This window comes from Homalodisca vitripennis, chromosome 2 (genome assembly GCF_021130785.1).
Source record: "Homalodisca vitripennis isolate AUS2020 chromosome 2, UT_GWSS_2.1, whole genome shotgun sequence".
Taxonomy (NCBI): Eukaryota; Metazoa; Arthropoda; class Insecta; order Hemiptera; family Cicadellidae; genus Homalodisca; species Homalodisca vitripennis.
Window position 1 is genome coordinate 118,028,373 of NC_060208.1, and position 21,222 is coordinate 118,049,594.

A 21,222-nucleotide genomic window follows, 5' to 3' on the forward strand; every position below is an offset into this window, starting at 1 on the left:
GGTACCCTGATTGCTGATGAAGGTCAACCTTCTAACCATTAAAAAGGTGCTTCTATTAACAACTAAGCAGTTTATTGTTCAAGTGGAAACAAGCCACTTCTATCTCTGCAGGTTTTGGACTCAACTTCTAGTTTTTGAAATAGTCTTTGAGGACAATTAAATCATCCATGAGTGTTACTTCCGTCTGGTGTAAATTTTATTTTGAAAAGCCAAAAACAATATCGTCTACATAAATAAACTCTCTAGATACATTATGAGGAATGTTTGCAGTATACACATTGAACAGTAGAGGATCCAACACCGAGGCTGAGGAAGGCTGTCATTTAAAGTCTGAAAGTGTTTTCTTTTTACCTAAGCAAACTTTAGTTTGTCTATTGCTTATCATTAAATTTGAGAGCCGCAGAAGGAAAGGGCATATAAGCTTTTTGTAGAACTTATAAAAATGGTCTTAACTCCACACTGTGTCGTAAGCCGCACTGAGATCTATAAATACTATAGTTTTTTTTATCTTTTAATCTTTTAAAATCTGTTTTCCAATGAAAGTAGTGAGGGCCAGCATCTCGTTACAACAATTATGACTCGGCCTGAATTCAGCTTGGTGGGAAAACTGATATTGAGGAATGGTGAAATTCTGTAATAAATCCGCCTTTCCAACAGATTATAACACACACTTAAAAGGGCGATAGGCTATAAGCTCGCTTTGGATCTTTGTTTGGCTTTAATACAACTATAATCTTTGATTTTTTTATATCAGATGGAAGCTTGCCAGTAGTCAAGATGTTACTGTAAAAAATCTAATTTTAAACTTCATAGCCAGATTGCTTCAGAAATTTCGAGAAGGTTCCACCTAAACCGGATCCCTTCCCTGGTGTTAGAGTGGTGATAGCTTATTCTAGCTACTCTTTTGTAAATTGTCTTGAAACTTTCAGCAGTGCTTGCAGACTTTTCTTTAGTTTATATAATTGAATTTAAATTTATTATCCTATCAGATATTTGGCATGTTGACTTTGATAAAGGGAAAATGTGCTTAACTCATTAGCAGGGATTAGGATGTTGCATCACTTTTTGGCTCGGAGGACTACCTGTGGACAGCTTCCTAAATAGGAACTACACTTGACAACTGCTGATAATAAATTAAAAATTTTCTACAGTCTTTACTAATTATATTTTCTGTCTTTGTCAAGAGTTTAACAGACAGTCAGCAGTTTACAAGTTACTGGTGATATTAAACTCGTTACATATTATTACATATAAACTCGTTTATAGGTCATCACACTCTTGGCTTCACCCTGGTATAGTCCTTTCGAAAGCCTCTTTGGATGTAGGACTGCAGCTGAAAGGACAAGGCTAATGAACCAATCATAGATTTCCGTTTCTGGAGGAATGAAACTGATACTGGTTTCATGTTTGCATGAAAAAGGTTCCCACTCAGGTTTGTTAAAGTTCCATCATAGCCTTGGAAAGGATCTTAACAGAGGAATTTGTACTCCAGCCGATTATAAGAAAAGTCCTATGCTGAGAGTGGGGAAAAGTACCAAGAATTTTCCTACCGACTGTCATAGGCTTAAAAACAATCAAAAGAGCAAAAGAAAAAGTCTGGAGAGTAAACCACAGTGCCACTGGGCTGAATAAAATATATGACTATCTCTAGCACGTACACTAGGAAGAAGGTATTATTTTCACCCCAGTCAATGAAGCACTTGTCGTTCTATCATTTTTTTTATATCCCCATTGGTTATAATGGCTATTGCAATCCTCAATATTAGGGACAGGGTGATTAAATTTAATGAAACATGGGATATTACGTGGTTTATAAACATTCACTATAGTTGTCCACTACTAATACAAATATATCATTACCACAATTTTTATAGACCACCTATGTTATCTACATCCTGTTTAACTTATGTTGTCTCACCATAAAACCTGTAACCGACCATTTCTATGTTGGGTTTGTATCCTGGGATGCAACCGTTGCACCGTCTTTTGTATGATTAATATGTGTTTCTTGAAGTGTAAGGATACCAACATGATATCACCTAATGATATCATGTATGATATTACCTAATGATATCAACATTTCTGTGTTGTTAAGATAATTAAGTTAAATGTCTTAGAGCTCCATTGTGCACTTCATGAAAATGAATCACATATTACAAATATTTGAACTAAAAATTAATTCAAATAGGGAGTACTGGCTAACCAATGGAATGTTATTAAAGAATAAGCAACTTCTCTCTCTCCTTTAATAACTTAAAAGTTTCTCAATTAAAAAAGAACAGTAAGCAAAACATATATATATTTATTACATCAGATTAATTATAGTGTCTACCAATGTCTGATGTTACTCACTAGTAATGTGCAGATCCAGGTGGTGTAGCCAATTGTTCTGTATGTTGTCCACGATTCTATCAGCCTCGTCAATGACCAAGTAACGGAGATGTCCGAGGGAGAAACCTGGAGTCGAATACAGATGTTCCACCAGCCGCCCAGGAGTTGTCACAAGAATATCCACCAAACATTCCCATCCCACTCCTAATCCTGGAAGAAAAAAGTTTGTTATACAACTTTCAATTGCTATCATTTAAGCTTTAATTCCTCCTCTGACTTTGTAAGCAACAGTGGATACTACACAAGTCTATAATAAAAACCATTATGATCTCTAAAAAAAATTAGCCTGGCTAATTGACACAAGAATACTGAAGGTGATTCGATATGATAAATCTTCAAGATACTAAAAGAAAGGATTTGTAATTCGTCACAAACAAATCCAGTCTTCAGTACAAAATACCTTAGAGGATTTCAAACATTTTTCAATCCTCAGAAATCATACAAGCAGATTGTCTCATGTTCTAAAATGTGAAACATCAACTTTAGAACACATCCTGATTTTCTAGAATTGATTTTCCAAACTGTTTTTTTTTTTTAATTTTATTTATTTTTTTTTTATTGCACATATTCATAGAGAACAGAGCAAAGGTCACTTGTGTTAGTGTTACAATTTGTGTTCAATTCAGTGTCTGTTATTACAAGATGCTGGTTCTCCATTGGGTGAACTCTTGTACGGTGTAGTGTGGACGCTCCAGAAGCCAGCATTTTAAGGAAGATTTGAAATTCTTCTCTGGAAGCTTCCTCAAGGATTCGGGCAGTTTGTTGAAAAACAGCGCTCCTCTGTACGACGGTTTTTTCTCAAACAAGCTCAGATGGTGCTGATTGAGGAGGAAGTTGCTCCTGTTTCTGGTGCTGTAGGGATGGTTGTCACCAGTTCTTGCTTGGCCTGTTCTTATTGCAAAGAGGATTGTTTCTTGGATGTAGATGTTTACCACAGTCAAGATTCCCAACTCCCTGAAGGCTGCTCGACACGAGTCTAGTGGTCCTAGTTCTTTTAGAATCCTAATAGCCCTTTTTTGGATAATAAGTACCCGTTGAAGGTTTGCGATTGTCGTGCTTCCCCAGACGATCAGACCATATCTCAGGTGAGATTCTAACAGGGAGTAATAAGCTGTTAAAGCTACTCGGGTGCTGCTGATTTGTTTCATTCTCCGTACTGCATATAGGCTGCTGTTAAGTTTGTGACAGAGTTGGTTTATATGGGGTTCCCAAGAGAGATTTTGATCTAAGATTATTCCAAGGTATTTTCCTGTTTCTATTGTTGTTATTTCTGGGACGCCATGGAAGTTGTTTGGTCTAGCTGTGAAAATTAATTGCTGTGTCTTCGAGTCATTTAAAACCAGATCGTTGAGATAGCAGTATTTTTTTGCCTGGTTGTATGCAATAAAAGAGTCTATGTCGAGTTGGTCCTTGTCCTTATTTGCTAAAATCAGAGCTGTGTCATCAGCGTACATTACTATTTTGCAGTAGTCCTTAAGATAGTCTGAGAAGTCATTAGTTACTAGAATGTACAAAACAGGTCCGAGTACGGAGCGTTGAGGTACTCCTCTGCTCACTGGTAGTTGTTCGGATTTTACTTTCTTCACAGTATTGTTCTCCATATGAGTTATTTCGACTACCTGCTTCCTGTTGCTTAAATAGCTCTTGAACCAGTCTAGTTCCTTGTTAGTGACTCCCAGATACTGCAGCTTTTGTAGGATAAGTTTGTGATCCAGACAGTCGAATGCCTTACTGAAGTCCAACAATATACTTGAGGCGATCTGTCCTTTTTCCAGTTTGTCGATTATGGCTTCTCTTAGTTGGGCTATTGCTGTTGAGGTGGATCTGTCTTTCACAAAGCCATGTTGTCTAGATGTAAGGAGATTATGCTGTTTGAGATGTCCCAGAAGTCTACTTCGTACTACATGTTCCAAAATTTTAGAAAATGTTGATATGAGAGAGATTGGCCTGTAACTGGTGGCTTCATTTGCTGCTCCGCTTTTATACTTTGGGTAAATTCTTGAGAGTTTCAGATCACTCCACATGGCTTTTGATTTGTTGTCAGACCTGTCTATATAAGCTGAGTTGCACTGTTTTCGAAGTGTTTTGAGTTTTTGATCGTACATTTTTTTCCTTTGAGCTGTTTCTTTTTTATCATCAGGGTGACCAGTGATGAGTTCTCTGTTCAGGGCCTCCAAGTACAGCAATTTTAGAGTCTGACTTTCACTGTCCCAAATATTTTTGGTGAAATTTCTTCTATTCTTTATTATCTTGAGAGGGCACGCTATGTTCATAGCAGATTGAAGGATTCCATTGAATGCTTTGTATGCAGCTTCCGCGTCCTCAGTAAGTTTGACTTGTGACCAATCTTGTGCTTGAAGATGGTGCTTCAGTTCCTGCACTGTTCGTGTAGTGAATTGTCTTCTCTGTGATTGGTTCATTGTTTGCTTTGTCATATCGGTGATGATAGTACATAGCTGTGCAATGTGGTCCGAGAGACCTGTTTTTTGCACTCTAGTAGTTATTAGTGTTTCTCTGGTGTTTGTACAGACAAAATCTATAGAGGTCCGACTATGACTAGTTATTCTGGTTGGAGGTAGTTGAAGCCTTCTCAAGCCGTAGCTAAGGAGCATTTCATCCAGAGTTCTTTTGTCGCAACTGTCAACCAGGTTGTCAACATTTACATCTCCCATCACCAGTATCGGGTCATTTATGTTTACGATTTTGTCTAGTTCCGATGATAAAAAGTTTATTGCGTTTTCCAAGTTGCTGCAAGGTGGCCTGTATATGCTTAGTAGGTGAAGAAATTTTTGTTTAAGCTCAATTTTCAGAAGAATACTTTTGCATATAAGTTCTGATGTAGTTTTTGATACAGATGTTACTGCTATTTTGTTTTCCAGTTTTAAGTTCGCAAATACAGCCACTCCACCTTTTCGGTGCCGCTGTCTGGCAAAACCACCTATGAGACTGAAGCCAAGGATTCTCGTGTTTTCCAGCTTTTCTCTACTTAGACCATGTTCTGTGAGAATTATTAAGTCTGGGTTAGAGTTGTGCAAAAAATGAGTCAGTCTGTCGATTTTGTTTTGAAGGCCATGAATATTATGGTGAGCTATGGTGAGTTTTTGTAGTTTATTTTGATTCTGTGTGGACCTTATTGTTGATTCAACTATGACCTCGTGTTCTTCATCTTGAGTTTGTCTAAAAAAGATTGCTAGTTTGATGTATGTTGCCTGGATTGTGAGGGTGCCTGTGTGGGCGATATCACAAGAGCAGAGTTAGTGTCGGTCTTTGGGACAGTATAGTTTTCTCTCCTTTTCTATCCTAGGATACTGTGGCACACATCCTTGTATGAAATATCAATTTAATGTTGTTGTCTTCTGTTTCAATGCACATTTTGTAGAACTGTTCTGCTCTACACAATTTACACAATTACTTGTATAATCTGATTTAATCCATAATTTTCAGTAAGGTTATTTAGTGAAGGTGTTGTTTGCTTTATGTATAACATTTTGCTGTATTGAAATAGTAGGATTAATTACAATCGCTAAAAAGATCTTGCTTCTTTTATTAGGATGTCAAACCCCAAATGCTTGGATAAATATAAATTAATTTTTTTATTTGTATTGTCATAAGTGGATTAATCTAAGGACAAGTAGAATTTATTCAACATACTTTGCCTGAGCAGTTTTGTTCTATCCTCCGGTAGAGGCAGGCTCCCAGAGGAGAGATGGATCTTCAGCCCTGAGCCCGTACTGTAGGAGTGGAAGACTGAAGCCACTTGGGCTGCAAGATCTTGTACAGGTAACACCACTAGAGCTTGTATCTGACCTGTCCTACTGCTCCTCAGTGCCTGCAGGCAGTCCGGCAACATTGTATCAGTTTATCTGACATGGCATGCAAATACTATTCTCTACACATTATTCAGAGAAGACCCCACCAGTGGCTTGATATTGAGTTTGTTTACTGTTGAATCTCGTGTTATGTCTCATCTTTGATTAGGATACCAGTTGTCTAAACACATATCACCAAAATTATAAAGTGCTCTTATTAATGAAAACTTTCTTATAATTTCCCATATTAAAATGTTTGTAAATTTGAATTTCCTTCATTTGCTCCTTAACATTTTGCTGAAGTCACTTCCTCTACAATGTCTTTACTACAAGAGCTTCATTTAAATGTGATGACAAAATGAATTTTTAGGGTGTAAATTTAGAAAGACACATTATAAATTATTTACACAACCTTTAAGAAATAAATGTTTAGGACTGGTCTATCAACACTTTAAACTTAAACCCCAATATCCAGAAACTGGTGACTCTTCTTTATCGGTAAAATAGGTGGTCCACATTGATTCATTACTATTAATCTAAGTTACCAGTTTAACCATCCCCTTATTATCAATTTTGTATCTTGTAATATGAAATCCTGCCACCTCTTGTGTCACATAGTAATAATAGTACTCTACATTCGAGTTGTATACTGTTTGGAACATACCTGCAGGATAGGAAGTACATAGGCCAGAGTCTTGCCACTTCCTGTAGGAGCCGACACACAGATGTCACAAGGCGGGAACTGCAAGGAACGTTCCATGGAATCCAACAGCCACGGGATCACCTGGGCCTGAACTGACAACATACATGACATGCATCATCAATGTCTTGTAGTTATGTATTTTACATTGACCACCAATTTTAAAATGATAATTAGTAAAAGCGTAACTTAAGACATTACAAAGTTTGAGTAACTTGCATTGCGTAACACGGTTATTACACTGGACCATAAACTGAATGTTCAATTCAATACACAAGGTGTCTTGTGTATGTTCAATTCAATACACAAGAGATCATTGAACTCTTGCAGGAAATAAAAACAGTAAGATGAAAACACATTATTTGGTATTTTAAATATGAGAAGAGCGTTTCAGTTGTGGTAATTGGCAGAAACATCTTCAAAAAATTCATACATCATAGAAACCATACTTTACTGCATAACTAAGAATCCTCCAAAACAAAGAGATCTCCACGGCCACTACACTAGACAAGCAGGGGATTACACTCTACCAGTCCATAGAACAGCATTGTACGAGAAAAAACCATCATATGCTGGAATGAAACTGTTCAACAAGCTACCAGATCAGATGAAAGACAACCCAAGAGCTATAAAGAGAACCTTACGGTGTTGGCTGCAAGACCACGCATACTACACGCTCGATGAGTTCTTCTCATGGAATGATGAATTTTAAATAGACCTCTCATTTAATAATACAATTCACTTTTAAAAACTGTTTGACTCTGTAACATGTCTTGATGATGTTGTTAATAAAGCATATTGTCTATTGAAACTTACCAATAACACAGCTAGAGGAAATATCAATAAAGAAATATTATATTTTTTAAACCTAATAATCTGCTCTGATACAACCCGAATAACACTAATGAGGCTCTAAATTAACACAAAATCAACAACTAGTTGGATTTATGATTGTTTTTATTAAAAACGTTTTCAAATTCATCCAGTCATTAAATCCTTAACAACTAAAAAATGATCAAATTTTTTAATGAAGGAAATTTAAATATGAGATCTAGCTTAGAAACAATTTGAATGATTTTATAGTCAAACAGGACCACCCTTAAGGTCAATTGCTAAACCATATAGTTATAAATGTCAAACAACAGAACCAGGTCACAAACGATAAAACATATAAACATGTAATACAACAATTTTACACTAGGACCTACCTGGAAAGTAGTGCAAAATATTTTTCTTCTTTAAGTTGTTTCGAAATATCTCGTCAAGTCCAGGAATATCATCAACAGACACTACAAGATTCTTCAGGTCAACTGAAATGACAGAAGGTTTGGCTAACCATTCGGGTAGGACTCTTTTCACCTGGTAGAAGAAAATGTATATAATTAAATGAAAATTTTTATTAAAACTTATCTGTAAACTAAAAATAATTTAATTGAACTTCTAAAGATTTGAAAACAAGCAATAACTTCAACGGGAATCGCAAATGTGTTTTATAACAAACACAATAAATGAACATTAAATGTTTAAACGTGTAATACATTTTCACTTCTATTCATCCATAGTTTCTTATAAAATTTAGTAAGAACAAATAATTTGCAATGTTGTAACATCTTTGGTTTAAGTTGAAACTTGAAATGATCCTTAAGAGGGAACACCTGTAAAGTAATGGATGTACAATACTGTAAAAAGAGAGGGAATGAACAGTAAGACTGGAGTGTAAATGTGTTAACCTGGTCTAGCGAGATGGCTGAAAATTCACCAACTAGTCTACAGGGTCTGTTTAATAAGTATCGGGGGTGGTTCACTATATCCTCAACGGAGAGGTGAAGGGGGCCGACATGGCATTGTTCACAAGGAGTTCGTGTATACGAAGTCATTTAACTTGCAAGCGACCAGCTATTGGTGAATAATTGGAAACTTCACCACAGTGCCTTAGTGTGATTGTTGTGTGGCAGCTGCTGGCGAAATACAGGGTGCCAACATTGCTTCACTTTTTCTTGTTTCCACAAATGGAAAAGGAACTCAAAGGACATCAGTTTAACTTAAAGATTCACAACAGTATTCCAGAAACCAACATCCAGCGGGATTTTGACGAGTGGCAGACACGCTGGACTAAGTGTATCAATGCAGGAGTATCAATCAAAGTGTATCAAACTCAGTACACTAATAAGAGAACATGTGACTTATTGACACATAGAATAGAATAGAATAGAAATTCTTTATTTTGCTGCAATACAATTTAGTACAATAAATAGACATTTACAACTCATGAATATGTATTTTACACCCTTAAACATGTACAAAAATAAATAACTATATATTATACTTAAAGATAATTTTTAATCGATTCTTAGAGATGCTATTATACATGTTAGACGCCCGAAACAACCGAAACACCCCCGCAAAAAACCATTCCATAATAAAAACGGCATGACATAAATAAATAAATATATTATGAAACTATCAACATATTTTACCATCAAGAAACTTTGACTTATTACAAACAGTCCCTCGCAAAGGGCGCCCCAGTCACCCCAAACATCCAAAATACAATATACCTATATTTAAATTTAAATAACAGTTGTACATTGACTACATTAATTGAACAAACTATGATAAAAAACACTCAAGTTTTCCAACATAACAATTGGTTGTAAATGATTACTCATTATGTTTTCATAACTAAGCAAAATAAATAGGTTATCCCCTAGGAAAAATTCCTGTGGTGGGATCGCCAGCACGTTAAAATCATTAAAGATTAAAAAACGGCATGACATAAATAAATAAATATATTATAAAACTATCAAAATAACTAAACATGTAATATCTGTGCAATAGTAAGTTAAATTAAATATAATCAGAACCACATACAAAATAATATGTTGAGAACCTAACTATTTGCAATTAAAACTGTTAATACTGCAGTTGCAATAGTGTTCTATTGTACAATTTTCAAAACAATATCTAGATTTTCTGTAATAAAAAGCCACTTTCTTAAGTTAGACAAAAATTGATTTATATTAGAAAAAATTTCAAGTTGGTGAATGATTGTATTAAAAACTCAGGGTGCAATACTACTGTAAAAATTTTGATACGCTGCTGAATGTGATTTCGGAACATGCATTACTTGACATCGTCTTAAGTTATGGTTTGTACTACAAGTCATTACGGAGAAAGCTGTACTTCTTACAAAAAATAGTTTTAAGACTTTATAAATAAATAGATGCTTTAGTGGAAACAATTTCAAATCAAGAAAAATCGGCCAGGCATGCTCAAGCTTTCCCTTTCCTGCAATCACACGGACAAAGTGTTTTTGTAATATAATAATAGGATAAAGTGTCGATTGGTAGGCTCCACCCCAGCAAGTAATTCCATACCCCAGCCTGGATCCAATGAGAGCGTGATACACATTGATCATAACCTTCCTTGGACATAATTGTCGAAGCAAATAAAACTTTCTTAAGCTACTGTACAGTTCCTTTTTCAATTTTAAAATATGTGACTTCCACGTTAGCTTACTGTCGATAATCAGTCCAAGGTATTTAATACTATTGCTCTGTTCTATAATCATGCAATTGCACTGTTGGTAGGTATTGTTAAAACAATTAAAATCATGGAATTTCAAAGGTGTTTCCAAATTGTACTCTGTCTTTAGACCAAAAATTAAAAACTTTGTTTTTTCACTCAAAATCATGTAATTTTTATCAAACCATAAACGTAATAGTTTTAAATCATTCTCCATTTCATTTTTCAAGGTGTTTAAACATTTATTTTTATAAATATAAGCTGTGTCATCGGCAAAGGCAAATACACGACCCCTGAAGCGCCCATTACACAAGTCATTGATGTAAATCAAAAATAAAACTGGATCCAATACAGAGCCTTGAGGCACACCATGCTTCACCGATCCAGACTGGCTGACAAAATCACCAACTCTAACACTGTTCTCTATTAGAGAGGTGTTGAAAACCACTTATGTGGTAAGCCTCTGATGCCAGCTAGCCACAGTTTATCGAGTAGTATGCTATGGTCCACTGTATCAAAAGCTTTAGTGATGTCTAAAAACAACGCCGCAGATTTTTCGCCACTGTTTATTGAGTCAAAGATCTCCTCAGTAAATGATATTAGAGCATCTTCGGTTGAGAGTTTCTCCCGAAATCCAAATAGGTTTTTGCTAAAGAATTTGTTTTCATCTAAGAAATGTATTATCCGTATTTTAACAATTTTTTCAAAAATTTTACTGAAAACCAATAGTAAAGAAATTGGACGGAAACAATCAGGAAGCCTACAATCACCTCGCTTGAAAATAGGTATTACAACAGCTTTCTTAAGACTGGATGGAAATTTGCCACTTTCTATGCTAAAATTAAAAAGATATTCCAATACATGAAGGAAAAAAGGAGCGATTCTCTTCAACAATGTAGAACCTATAGAATCAATGCCAGGAGATTTATTATTTTTTAACTTGTTAATTATGGTCAAAATTTCGTGTTCCAATGTTGGCATCATATAAAAAGATGTCTTAAAATGTATCTTTTAAACAAATGTATCTCTATAACATTGCACTTGGTCCACATATAAGTTATCTATTTTTTCCCTCAAATTATCAGCTATATTCAAGAAATGGTGGTTGAATTCATTGGCTATATCATTGATACTAGTAACAATACCCTCTCTTCCAATAACTTCGTTGATTTCACTGTTAAGGCGTTTTTCTCCAATTAGGCTATTTACAACCTTCCACTGTGCTTTAGAATCTTTAGAGAAAACGTCAAACTTAGACTGAAAGAGATTTTCTTTCGCCAATTTTATATCCATATTTAATTTTGCTCTAAACTCATTGTAATAGGTCTTTAGTTTAGTATTAGAAGGACTCTTCATTAACAGTTTGAATATTTTTTTCTTTTTTGGATTCTATTTAATAGATTATCAGTTGTCCAAGGTTTCAATTTATCAAACTTTTTCCTAACACTAATTTGAGTTTGGCAACTTTTTAATGCGGCTTGTAAAGCTTTAAAAAAAGATTCAAAAGCAAGTGATACAGATTTCTGTGAAAAAACTTCACTCCAGTCTGTTAACTCCAGCATTCTCTCCAATTTTGTAAAATCAAGTTTATTAATTGAAATTTCATCATTACATGTTACACTATCAGGGAATTTAATTGAAAAAACTACCGTTGAATGATCAGTTATATTGTAATGAAAAACATGCGAAGTAAATTCGTATTTAGTAGGCCTAACTTTTCCATTAGAAAAACGAACAAAAACATGGTCAATACAAGTCGCTGAATTTCATTAATTAAATTATACAATCCTTTACTAGCCAACATACTTAAATAGTGGTCGGATTCATTACTTTGATTTAAAATGTCATAATTCATGTCACCTACTACAACAATATTCTTTCCGTTAAACTCATCCAACAAAACACTCAGCTGTTGCGTGAAATCCGCTCACCTACTAGTGTGCAGACGATACACGGCTATCACGGTAAAGTTCTCTAGGCCGTTGACCTTGACATTGAAAATCAATACATCAGCCGATTTGATATCTTCTCTTTGTCACACTGGAACAATAATATGAGTCGCGTACGAATACTGCAATGCCTCCCGCTCTATAACTTTCATTACATATGCTAAACGAATTATAGCCATTAATTTTGTAATGGTCCATTTCACACTTATTTATCCAGATTTCAGTCATCACAATTAAATCAGGAAATATTTTAGACGAATCTAAATCAGTTACGAGCAAGTCAAAATTTGTCCTCATACTTCTTATATTTTGGTTTAGAATTTTAAATATGCTGGCATCTGTCATCACCGATATTTACAGGACATAAATCAATTAATGAATACATAATATTGAAAACACAAAACAAATAAACGTATAAACCAAGTGACATGTAACCTAATTATCCTAACACATGCAACATGATTTTATAGTCACTACGTGTTTAGAATTTTATTACTAAAATACTGATATGATAACAAAAATGTGAATGTATCATATGGCAAGATATCTCTAGAAAGACTTCAATCATGAAGTTTTGCATGAAACTTCATTTCTACAGATACAAGAATGAACTGGTAGGGCTTGCCTATCCATGGAATTCGACCAAGCGTCGTTCAAGTCTAGCACTCTGTACCCTGACAGTTTCTCTTTTATTTGCCAGAAAGTGTAAAACTTTATTTCTCATATACGATTGTCTGTCATTCTGTTTGTCAATAATGAAATAACCAATAGACTTGAAATTTTGCATGAAACCTCAGTGAAACCTGTTATGCTACACATACAGGCATACTACCTTGTTTTAATAGAACACAGAAACGAAGTTAACACTGAACAGTGCTGATGCCTTGTGTTAAAATGTTGTACTATTTAGTCATGAGATGGTATCATCAAAGTATTTCACGTTACATAGCACTAACTGTGAAGTATGTGAATTAGTATAGTTAAATCAATGTGCTAAAAATACATTTTTAGCAAACTCTAAGACAGGTCCAGTATCTTATTTTATTACAACTCTTTCTTACGTTTTTGAAATTTAAGATTTAATACGTCAAGAAAAGTCAAGTATAGAAATGTTATGGTGCCAATGGGTTCAGTTAATAAATTTATATTGCATTGTAACTGCAGGATAGTTATTTGGATTTCATCACCACATTGGCAAATAAATTACAAAAAACAGAAGTATAATATTCCTTTGGACTATTCGGCACTTGCTCCACTACTGTAACAACTTTTTATAATATTAGTATTAAATGAGTTAAATATTAGTATTAAATTTAACCTGAAGAATACTTACCTTACTTTTCTTTTTAAATTTAAAATCCCCAATAACAGGGAAAACTTGTGAAACGTCTGTTGTATGTTCACTCGTACCAAAGTCCTCTGCTTCACCACTAGAATCATCCCCTCTGTTAGGTGTCTCACTAGTAACATTCAGTCTGTCAACCATTTCCACATCATTGGTATTAATTTGCACTTCATTTTGACCTCCTACCACATTGTGTTTCTTCCGTTTTTTCTTCACTTTAGATTTCTCAATATAAGAATCTTCATCTAGCACTGTGGTATGACTGTGATTTTCAGGTTTTGCAACAATTTTACTACTTGTAGAATCATTGTTAGTTTTTTCCAATTTTTCAGAACGAAGCTTTATTTTGGATAAAAGTCTACGCATATTCTTCTCCACAACTTCATCGCCACTGCAATTTTGGTTTTCATCATCTCCGTAGTATCTATGGCAGTAATATTTTATGATCAGTTTAAATAAAGTACAAAAATGCTAACCAAATATCAACTTAATTAACTCTGTGAGAAACAAGCAATGGTATGGTGTAAGTGTTTAAATTAATGAGTACAGTAGCATAATTCTTTTGTACTCAAACATGCTCAAAATACAAGTATGAGCAAACTAATTAAAAGACATTGAAATATACTTCCTATTTCAGGTTTAAAAACATATATTGTGGCCCAAGAGAATGGGCAGAATAAGACTTAGAAGAGAAACAGCCTCTTCTTAAAAAAATTACAAAAAATATTTACTCATATATTGTTTTATTATTATTATCACAAAACCTTTTTAATATACTTCGAATTTGAGAGTTGGCATGCCCTGCACAGATGTCAAATACATCATTGTAGAAATTACATATCTGCTAGGGTAGGCAGATAAAACCCGCCAAAGTGGCACCACTGAAAGTTTTTAATAATCAGATTATTCTATGGCAAAATAGTACATCTAATAGTTTTGTAATTCTTATTGTACAAAGTCAGATAACAAATCTAATGAAAGAGTAAGAGTTGCTATATTGGCTGAACAATTTATCGCTGTTTGCCTCTATTGTTCTTTCACTTTGTTTGCTCAAATTTCACGATTTTGAAGAGTCCAAGGCGACATTACTTCGTTCATCGTGACTAATTTTGGCTTATATTGGGTGTGCATACTACCTACAAAGCTATATACATTTATATAGCAAAAATGTCATATGTAGTTGTTTTTCTACGGTAATTTTTAAATTATACCCAACTTTCTTTAAAATCTGTTTATTTCCTATATATTTTCTAAATTGAGTACACATTGATGTGCTATAAATAAAATTCTTATAAAGCTAAAGTATGTTTTACATATATATAAGTATGGGGATGGCCCGCAAAGAGTCAGAAGAAAATCTTAAATTAGTGTATAGGTCGAGTAGTACATCAAATTAAAGGACTCTATTAATAGAGTAGGCCCTACAATGCCGCAAATCCGACCTGAAAAGATTCACTCTTTAAAATTTTACGCAGGTTTAAAGTCTGAAAATTTACAATGTAGATCCTGTTCTTGTCTTTGCTCAAATTGTAAAAGTTTTAAAACTTAGTAAATGAATACTGGACTTATGAAATAGTTTTTCAGGTAGTTATTGACTCTTACATCCAATGAAGAATGGTCTACAAGGAGGTAGACTAAACATTTTAACATAAGCATAGCCCAAGATGTACATTAATTTAAACAAACAATATTTGAATTTTAGCATGGTGACGTAAGTTCTTCCACCATGCTACACACTAAACTAGGTCTTAAAAATTTCACAGCAACACATCCTAACAACTTATGGTTTTTTTTCAATTAATGCAAACTTTATTAAAGCCTGAATTACATTTACACGCTTGTTTCAGCAATTTAAATAAAATACAGAACACCATGTGTGAAAATCATACAGTAACTAAAATACTCAGTATAAGACTTTGAAATTAATCTAGCCTAAAATAGTAAAACTTAATAGTGTATGACACTGAAGTCATTGAACTTCTGCACAGCAAATATTTCACATGGCCCAATCAAGTGACAGCATCTCCCAATGGCTTAATTTTTCCCTTTGCCCCTTTATGAATAAAACTCTGTATGCAAAGAGTGGTTAATAGCTTTCATTTAAGTCAGCAGTATCAGTACTGTGCTCTACAGTAGGGACCACCAGAAAGTGCAGTTGAGGGAGGAACCTATATGCAGCCTATTTGACATGTATTCTTGGAACAGCCAACAAGGACTGAGTGACATTACCAAACTTGTTCCCCGTTGAAACCACAGCACGCCTTGCCAGGCGGTAGTTGACGTATTGCGTGGCAACGTCGCAAAGGCCTGTCCGTTCTATTGGTCACCCTGCTAACTGCACTATTTCGTGCCCCTAGTGTAGAGATGAAGAGACCATGAGCTAAATGCTGACGTGAAACTGACCATAGATTCCCTCCATAAAAAGAACGAGTACCCGGACCTAGATCCTGACTGAATCCTAACCTAGTTCATCAACTTAAACCATACAAAATATACATTAATTTAATAACAAGAAGATAAATACTACAAATAAAGATCTTAATGAAAAAACACTACTTTTATGATAGTAATCGCCATTTATAGCGGCCATTATTAGGACTATACTAATTTAACAAGAAAAGTTCTGAGAAACCCTATAGATAGTCCCATACCTCACAAACGTAAAAACCGACTTTGATGAAACTGTCTATACTCATTACATGGTCTACTATACTACAATATAAGCCTCATTTTTAAGCCGTGCCTATTTTTGGAGCCACACCGATTTAACAGGTTATGTGCTGACAAAACCAATCTTGGATGGTCTTACCTCAAAAACGTACAAGCCGGTTTTGATCATTTATTAAAATCGGCTTGTACCTTTTTGAGGTACTGCCACTCATATGTTTTTCCAGTATTTGACATATAAATCAATATATCTCTGAAAATAGGCATGGCCTAAGAATAAGGCTTATATTGTAATATAGTACACCATGTAATGAATGTTTATAGAAAGTTTTATAAAAATCTTTACTTACGTTTTAGAAGGTACGGCCATTTATAGATGTTTTTTACTGTAATTGGCCTGTGAAATTAAGTACACTTTGTTCATGAAAACCGGTATTTTTGGTATAACTGTTAAGTAGATTCCATAGATTTTTTGTATTTGTTCTTTTTGTTTTCAAATAATAAAATTTAGTTTTATTTATTTACGACCTATTTTAGTGGTAGTTCAGGAACTAGGTCGAGTAGTTCAAGAACCAGGTTAGGATTCATGTCCACAGATTAGTTCTTTTTATGTATGGAGTCTATGGGCAGTTTCACACTGCTGAGCTAAATTATACATGTGGAAGAATTAAACTTGCAAAAAGCACATGTGAGCCATTCGTGTAAAGAAAAATCGATTACCAGTACTTAGCTCACTTATAGGGCAAATAAAATATTCAAGTCAATATTTACATTTATTCCTATAGGTGTATAGAAAGATATTTGTTAGTAGACATACCTGGAAACTGGAAACATAGTTAGATGAAACAGAAAGCGTGAAAAACTGTATAATTCATGAAAAATAGTATTACATACAGCACTTAAACTCAATAAATAAACACAGTAACCAATACTCCACGTGTGTTTGGATTTAATTTGAAAACAGTCACGATGTTAACTAAGGTTATGTTGTGACATGCGAAAAAAAATAAAATCCATCATTTGGCTAAACGGCCTATTCGTATCCAAATGTTAGCAGATCGATTGTCCGACAGGCATGCAGTAAGGCATGCTGCCTAGCTATACTATATATGAAGTTATTGTAAGTTCCCTCAATTTGTATACTATATATAATGTTTAATAAAAGAGAGAGAGAGAGAGAGAGAGAGAGAGAGAGAGAGAGAGAGAGAGAGAGAGAGAGAGAGAGAGAGCTTTAATCGAAATCATAATGATCTGACAGGCGTCATTTTTTACAAGTATTAGATTACAATCACATGATATTTTTGATATTTTTAAGTCGTGTTTGAGAGTTCTACGTATATTCTAGTCTTTAAGTCTCTCCAGGTCAGGAATTCACCGACTGTGTAGAAGGGCCGCAACGATGTAACATTATAGGGAGTACACTTGGGCCAATTCTGTTCTTATTATATATAAATAATATTGCCAAGCTAAATTTAAACGGAAAAATAACATTATTTGCCGACGACACACTTATTTTTCTGAAAGGAAATATATGGGCAGATGTGAGACGAGAAGCATTAAGTGATTTAATGTTACTGAAAAGGTGGTTTGATCAGAATGTCCTTTCCTTAAATATAACTAAAACAAAATTTATGCCAATCTCTTTGAATCCTCAATCGGACTATGTCTTAGGAAATCTGATCTTACATAAGTGTTGAAATCATAGTAACAGTACCTGTATTTGCGAAGCAATCGAAAAAATAAACTCGTATAAATATCTTGGCGTTATTTTAGATTTCCGTTTGAAATGGTCAGAGCGTATTGAATATCTCAAACAAAAGACGCGAAAGTATATCTTTGCCTTTAAGAACTTTAGGGATATTCTTGCTGTTCAAGAAATGAAAATGGTATATTATGCATACGTGCAATCTCTTTTTTTATTTGGGATAATTTCTTGGGGGGCAGCTTATAAATCAAATCTTGATCTCTGTTTACGGTTCAGAAATCAATTTTGAAAGTAGCTTTTAAAAAATGTCATAGTTTTTCAACATCCATTTTATTTCAAGAAACTAAAATGTTAACAATAAGACAACTTTTTATAAAATCTCTTTTAATACACATGTATAAAAATTTAGATGATTTATTTGAAAGAACTCAACACACCCATAACACACGTTATTCTAGATCAACATGAATTCTACCACTGCAATTAACTAAATCTTATTCAAACACCAACTCATACTATTTAGCTCACGTGCTTTTTATAAATATGAGAAAACAGTTTCCAAATTTTAGTTTTTTCAGCGAAATTTCTACAATTATTTTTAAAAGGAAAGTTAACCAGTGGTTATTATCATTGTCTATTGAGGAGGCTAAGGCAGTGTTGTCTACGAATTACGGGCGGACAGTTTGACATGTAAACAGCCACCACTCCTATCCCATCATCACTCATTATCACTACCCCATTATAATCTGCGGTGACCCTGCTTATTTACCATTGTTGCTAATATGTCAATGTTTTTAAAATTAATAATATTCAATGCTTTAAAACAGGTACAAATCAAAATTACACGGTTTTTTCCTTTTAATATATTCATTCCATATTCACGTATATATGTGTATGCATGTATATGTATGTGTGTGTATGTATGTATGTGGTATATAATATTGTATTATTTTGTATTATATTTTATATTCATTTTTTTTTATTTATATCCAGTCCGTTATTTCTTCAGGCGTGAGCAACTCGAGTCTGCGCACAGGCATTATAGCCCATGCAGGCTCATTTCCCGAGGACAATGTTTTATACATGATGTTATTTTTATGATGTTTATTCTATGATGATTATTTCTTATGATGTTTATTCTTTGTTCACATTTCAAACATTACAAGATTCAAAATCTCAAAAGTTACCCAAACATATGCACATTTTATATTTTAGTTACATCAATTTTTAATTTGATACCCACTTTTTGTAATCAGTTGAAATTTCGTATACAATTTTAAAACCTAAAAGCTTAATTATAACAAAAATAACAATATTTTACACCTTTTTTTAAAACAAGTTGTAAACAAGTTTTATTACAAGTTTCCAAAATGGTGACTTCCTATAATATTTAAGCGTTAATATCTTAAGAAAACAAATAATTATACAGTTACCTTTATGACATCTTATTTAGGCAATTTCATTACAAGTGCAATACCAAAAGTATATAAAGTTTTTAAGTGGGTAAGATAAGACATAAGTGAGACAATTTAATGTTAAAAGCCAAGTCGTAAACTATATCAACTGGCATTATGTTTATTTATTTATATACGGAAAACTCCATTTTACAGATAAGTACAAAACTAAGGCTGACACACAAAAAAGTGATCATAATCCAAGACAACATCAACGTTTAAAACTAATACAATATTATGGCAGCAGAACACAAAACTATGTTGACCTGAATACCAGTCCTTGCAACATTAAGATCTGCCACAATACACCATCTCAGTACATGATCAAAGACAGAGAGTCCACGCATCGACAAGACAATATCAATAACAATATAATAGTAATAGTAATATTGAAAAAAATACAACAATAATAATAATATTAAAGAAAACAACAATAATAATATCAAAAACAACAACGATATAGCAAATAATTAACAAGAATAAATGCTAATGTAAATGCAATAACGATAAATAGCAAATTAGCAACAATTAATACTAGTATGAATACAAACGTTTGCTAGTATATAATAAAAGAATAATAACAATAATAAAACAATAACAAAAAAAAACAAACATTCACCGGGGAACCTGACTCTGGAAGAATCCTCTGATCGCAGATTGGCTGTCATCAAAGAAGTCGAACTGGCGACACAGCTGGTTGCCCAGTCGATGTAAACGTGGAAGAGGACCGTGCATGATGTAGTTGGTGGGGCGCGACCGACCAAAAAAACAGGTTGCATGAGCGGGTCAATCTTGAAGCACGTAGATCAATGCGACAGAGTAGGCCAGAACAATCGACCGTGCCACGAAGAACTCCCCATAGGAAAAGAGCATCAGCTTGTTGCCTTCTAGTAGACAGAGGGAGAAGTTCAAGAGAGGCCTCAACTAGATCAATGGGTACATCAAAATAGTTATGACCCAGCCTAACACCGACAGCTCGGACGAAGCGTCGCTGGATCCTGTCTAGACGTTCAATGTGATTGTGTTGATAAGGGAACCAGACAACAGAAAAGTATTCAAGTATACTCCTTACCAAGGACTTATATAGGATATTCAACGCCACAATGCCAAGACCACTCCTTGAAGCTCTTAGTATGAAGTTGAGCATTCGTAGGGCTTTGCCGCAGATGAAGTCAATATGCTTATCAGGGCTAAGATCTGCAGAGAAGACGACACCCAGATCACGGACAATTGTACTGCGAGATAGAACAGTTCCATTGAGCACGTAGTCAGATACCACAAGAGGTTGGGCAGAGCGAGTGAAAGAAACCAGTGAACATTTGGCGGCATTTATGCTCATAGCGTTAGTGATGCACCAGTTCTCAATTAAGCATAGGTTCATCTGCAGTGTCTCAGTGTTAGAAGGGTCCCTAATAGCACGGAAGACCTTGACATCATCCGCAAACATTAGGCAGTCAACATTTAATGACTTGACCAAGTCATTAATATAGAGATTGAAGCTATGTTACAGCATTGCTTGTGAGTCAATAACAATAAGCTGTTTTAATTTGAGCTGCTCTTATCATATAAACAGTTAGGGTTATTATTAAGCTTTTGAAAGTTTTAATACTATTTTGATTTGTGTCTGCTCAAGAATAGTTCCTGAAAATGCCAGTACAGAGATCTGTGACACCCGGT

At 34.3% G+C, this 21,222-nt stretch overlaps 2 protein-coding genes across 2 annotated transcripts in view; both read right to left on the reverse strand.

Moving 5' to 3' along the window:
* The window catches only part of LOC124354638 (ATP-dependent RNA helicase DDX51), a 32,609-nt gene extending 15,213 nt beyond the window's left edge, over positions 1-17,396 (reverse strand). The window contains exons 1-6 of the mRNA XM_046805254.1: positions 17,204-17,396; positions 13,708-14,143; positions 8,109-8,259; positions 6,865-6,995; positions 6,043-6,220; positions 2,353-2,541 (exon numbers count right to left, since the gene is read on the reverse strand). Coding sequence (XP_046661210.1) covers positions 2,353-2,541; positions 6,043-6,220; positions 6,865-6,995; positions 8,109-8,259; positions 13,708-14,143; positions 17,204-17,220 — 1,102 coding nt within the window. The 5' untranslated portion in view covers positions 17,221-17,396. The remainder of the gene's footprint in view (positions 1-2,352; positions 2,542-6,042; positions 6,221-6,864; positions 6,996-8,108; positions 8,260-13,707; positions 14,144-17,203) is intronic.
* Positions 17,397-20,331: 2,935 nt separating this feature from the next.
* LOC124355781 lies at positions 20,332-20,992 on the reverse strand. Its single transcript, XM_046806935.1, has 2 exons — positions 20,618-20,992; positions 20,332-20,469 (listed from the first exon to the last, which is right to left on the reverse strand). Exons 1-2 carry the CDS (start codon positions 20,990-20,992, stop codon positions 20,332-20,334), a joined length of 513 nt encoding a protein of 170 aa, XP_046662891.1.
* Positions 20,993-21,222: the final 230 nt, after the last annotated feature.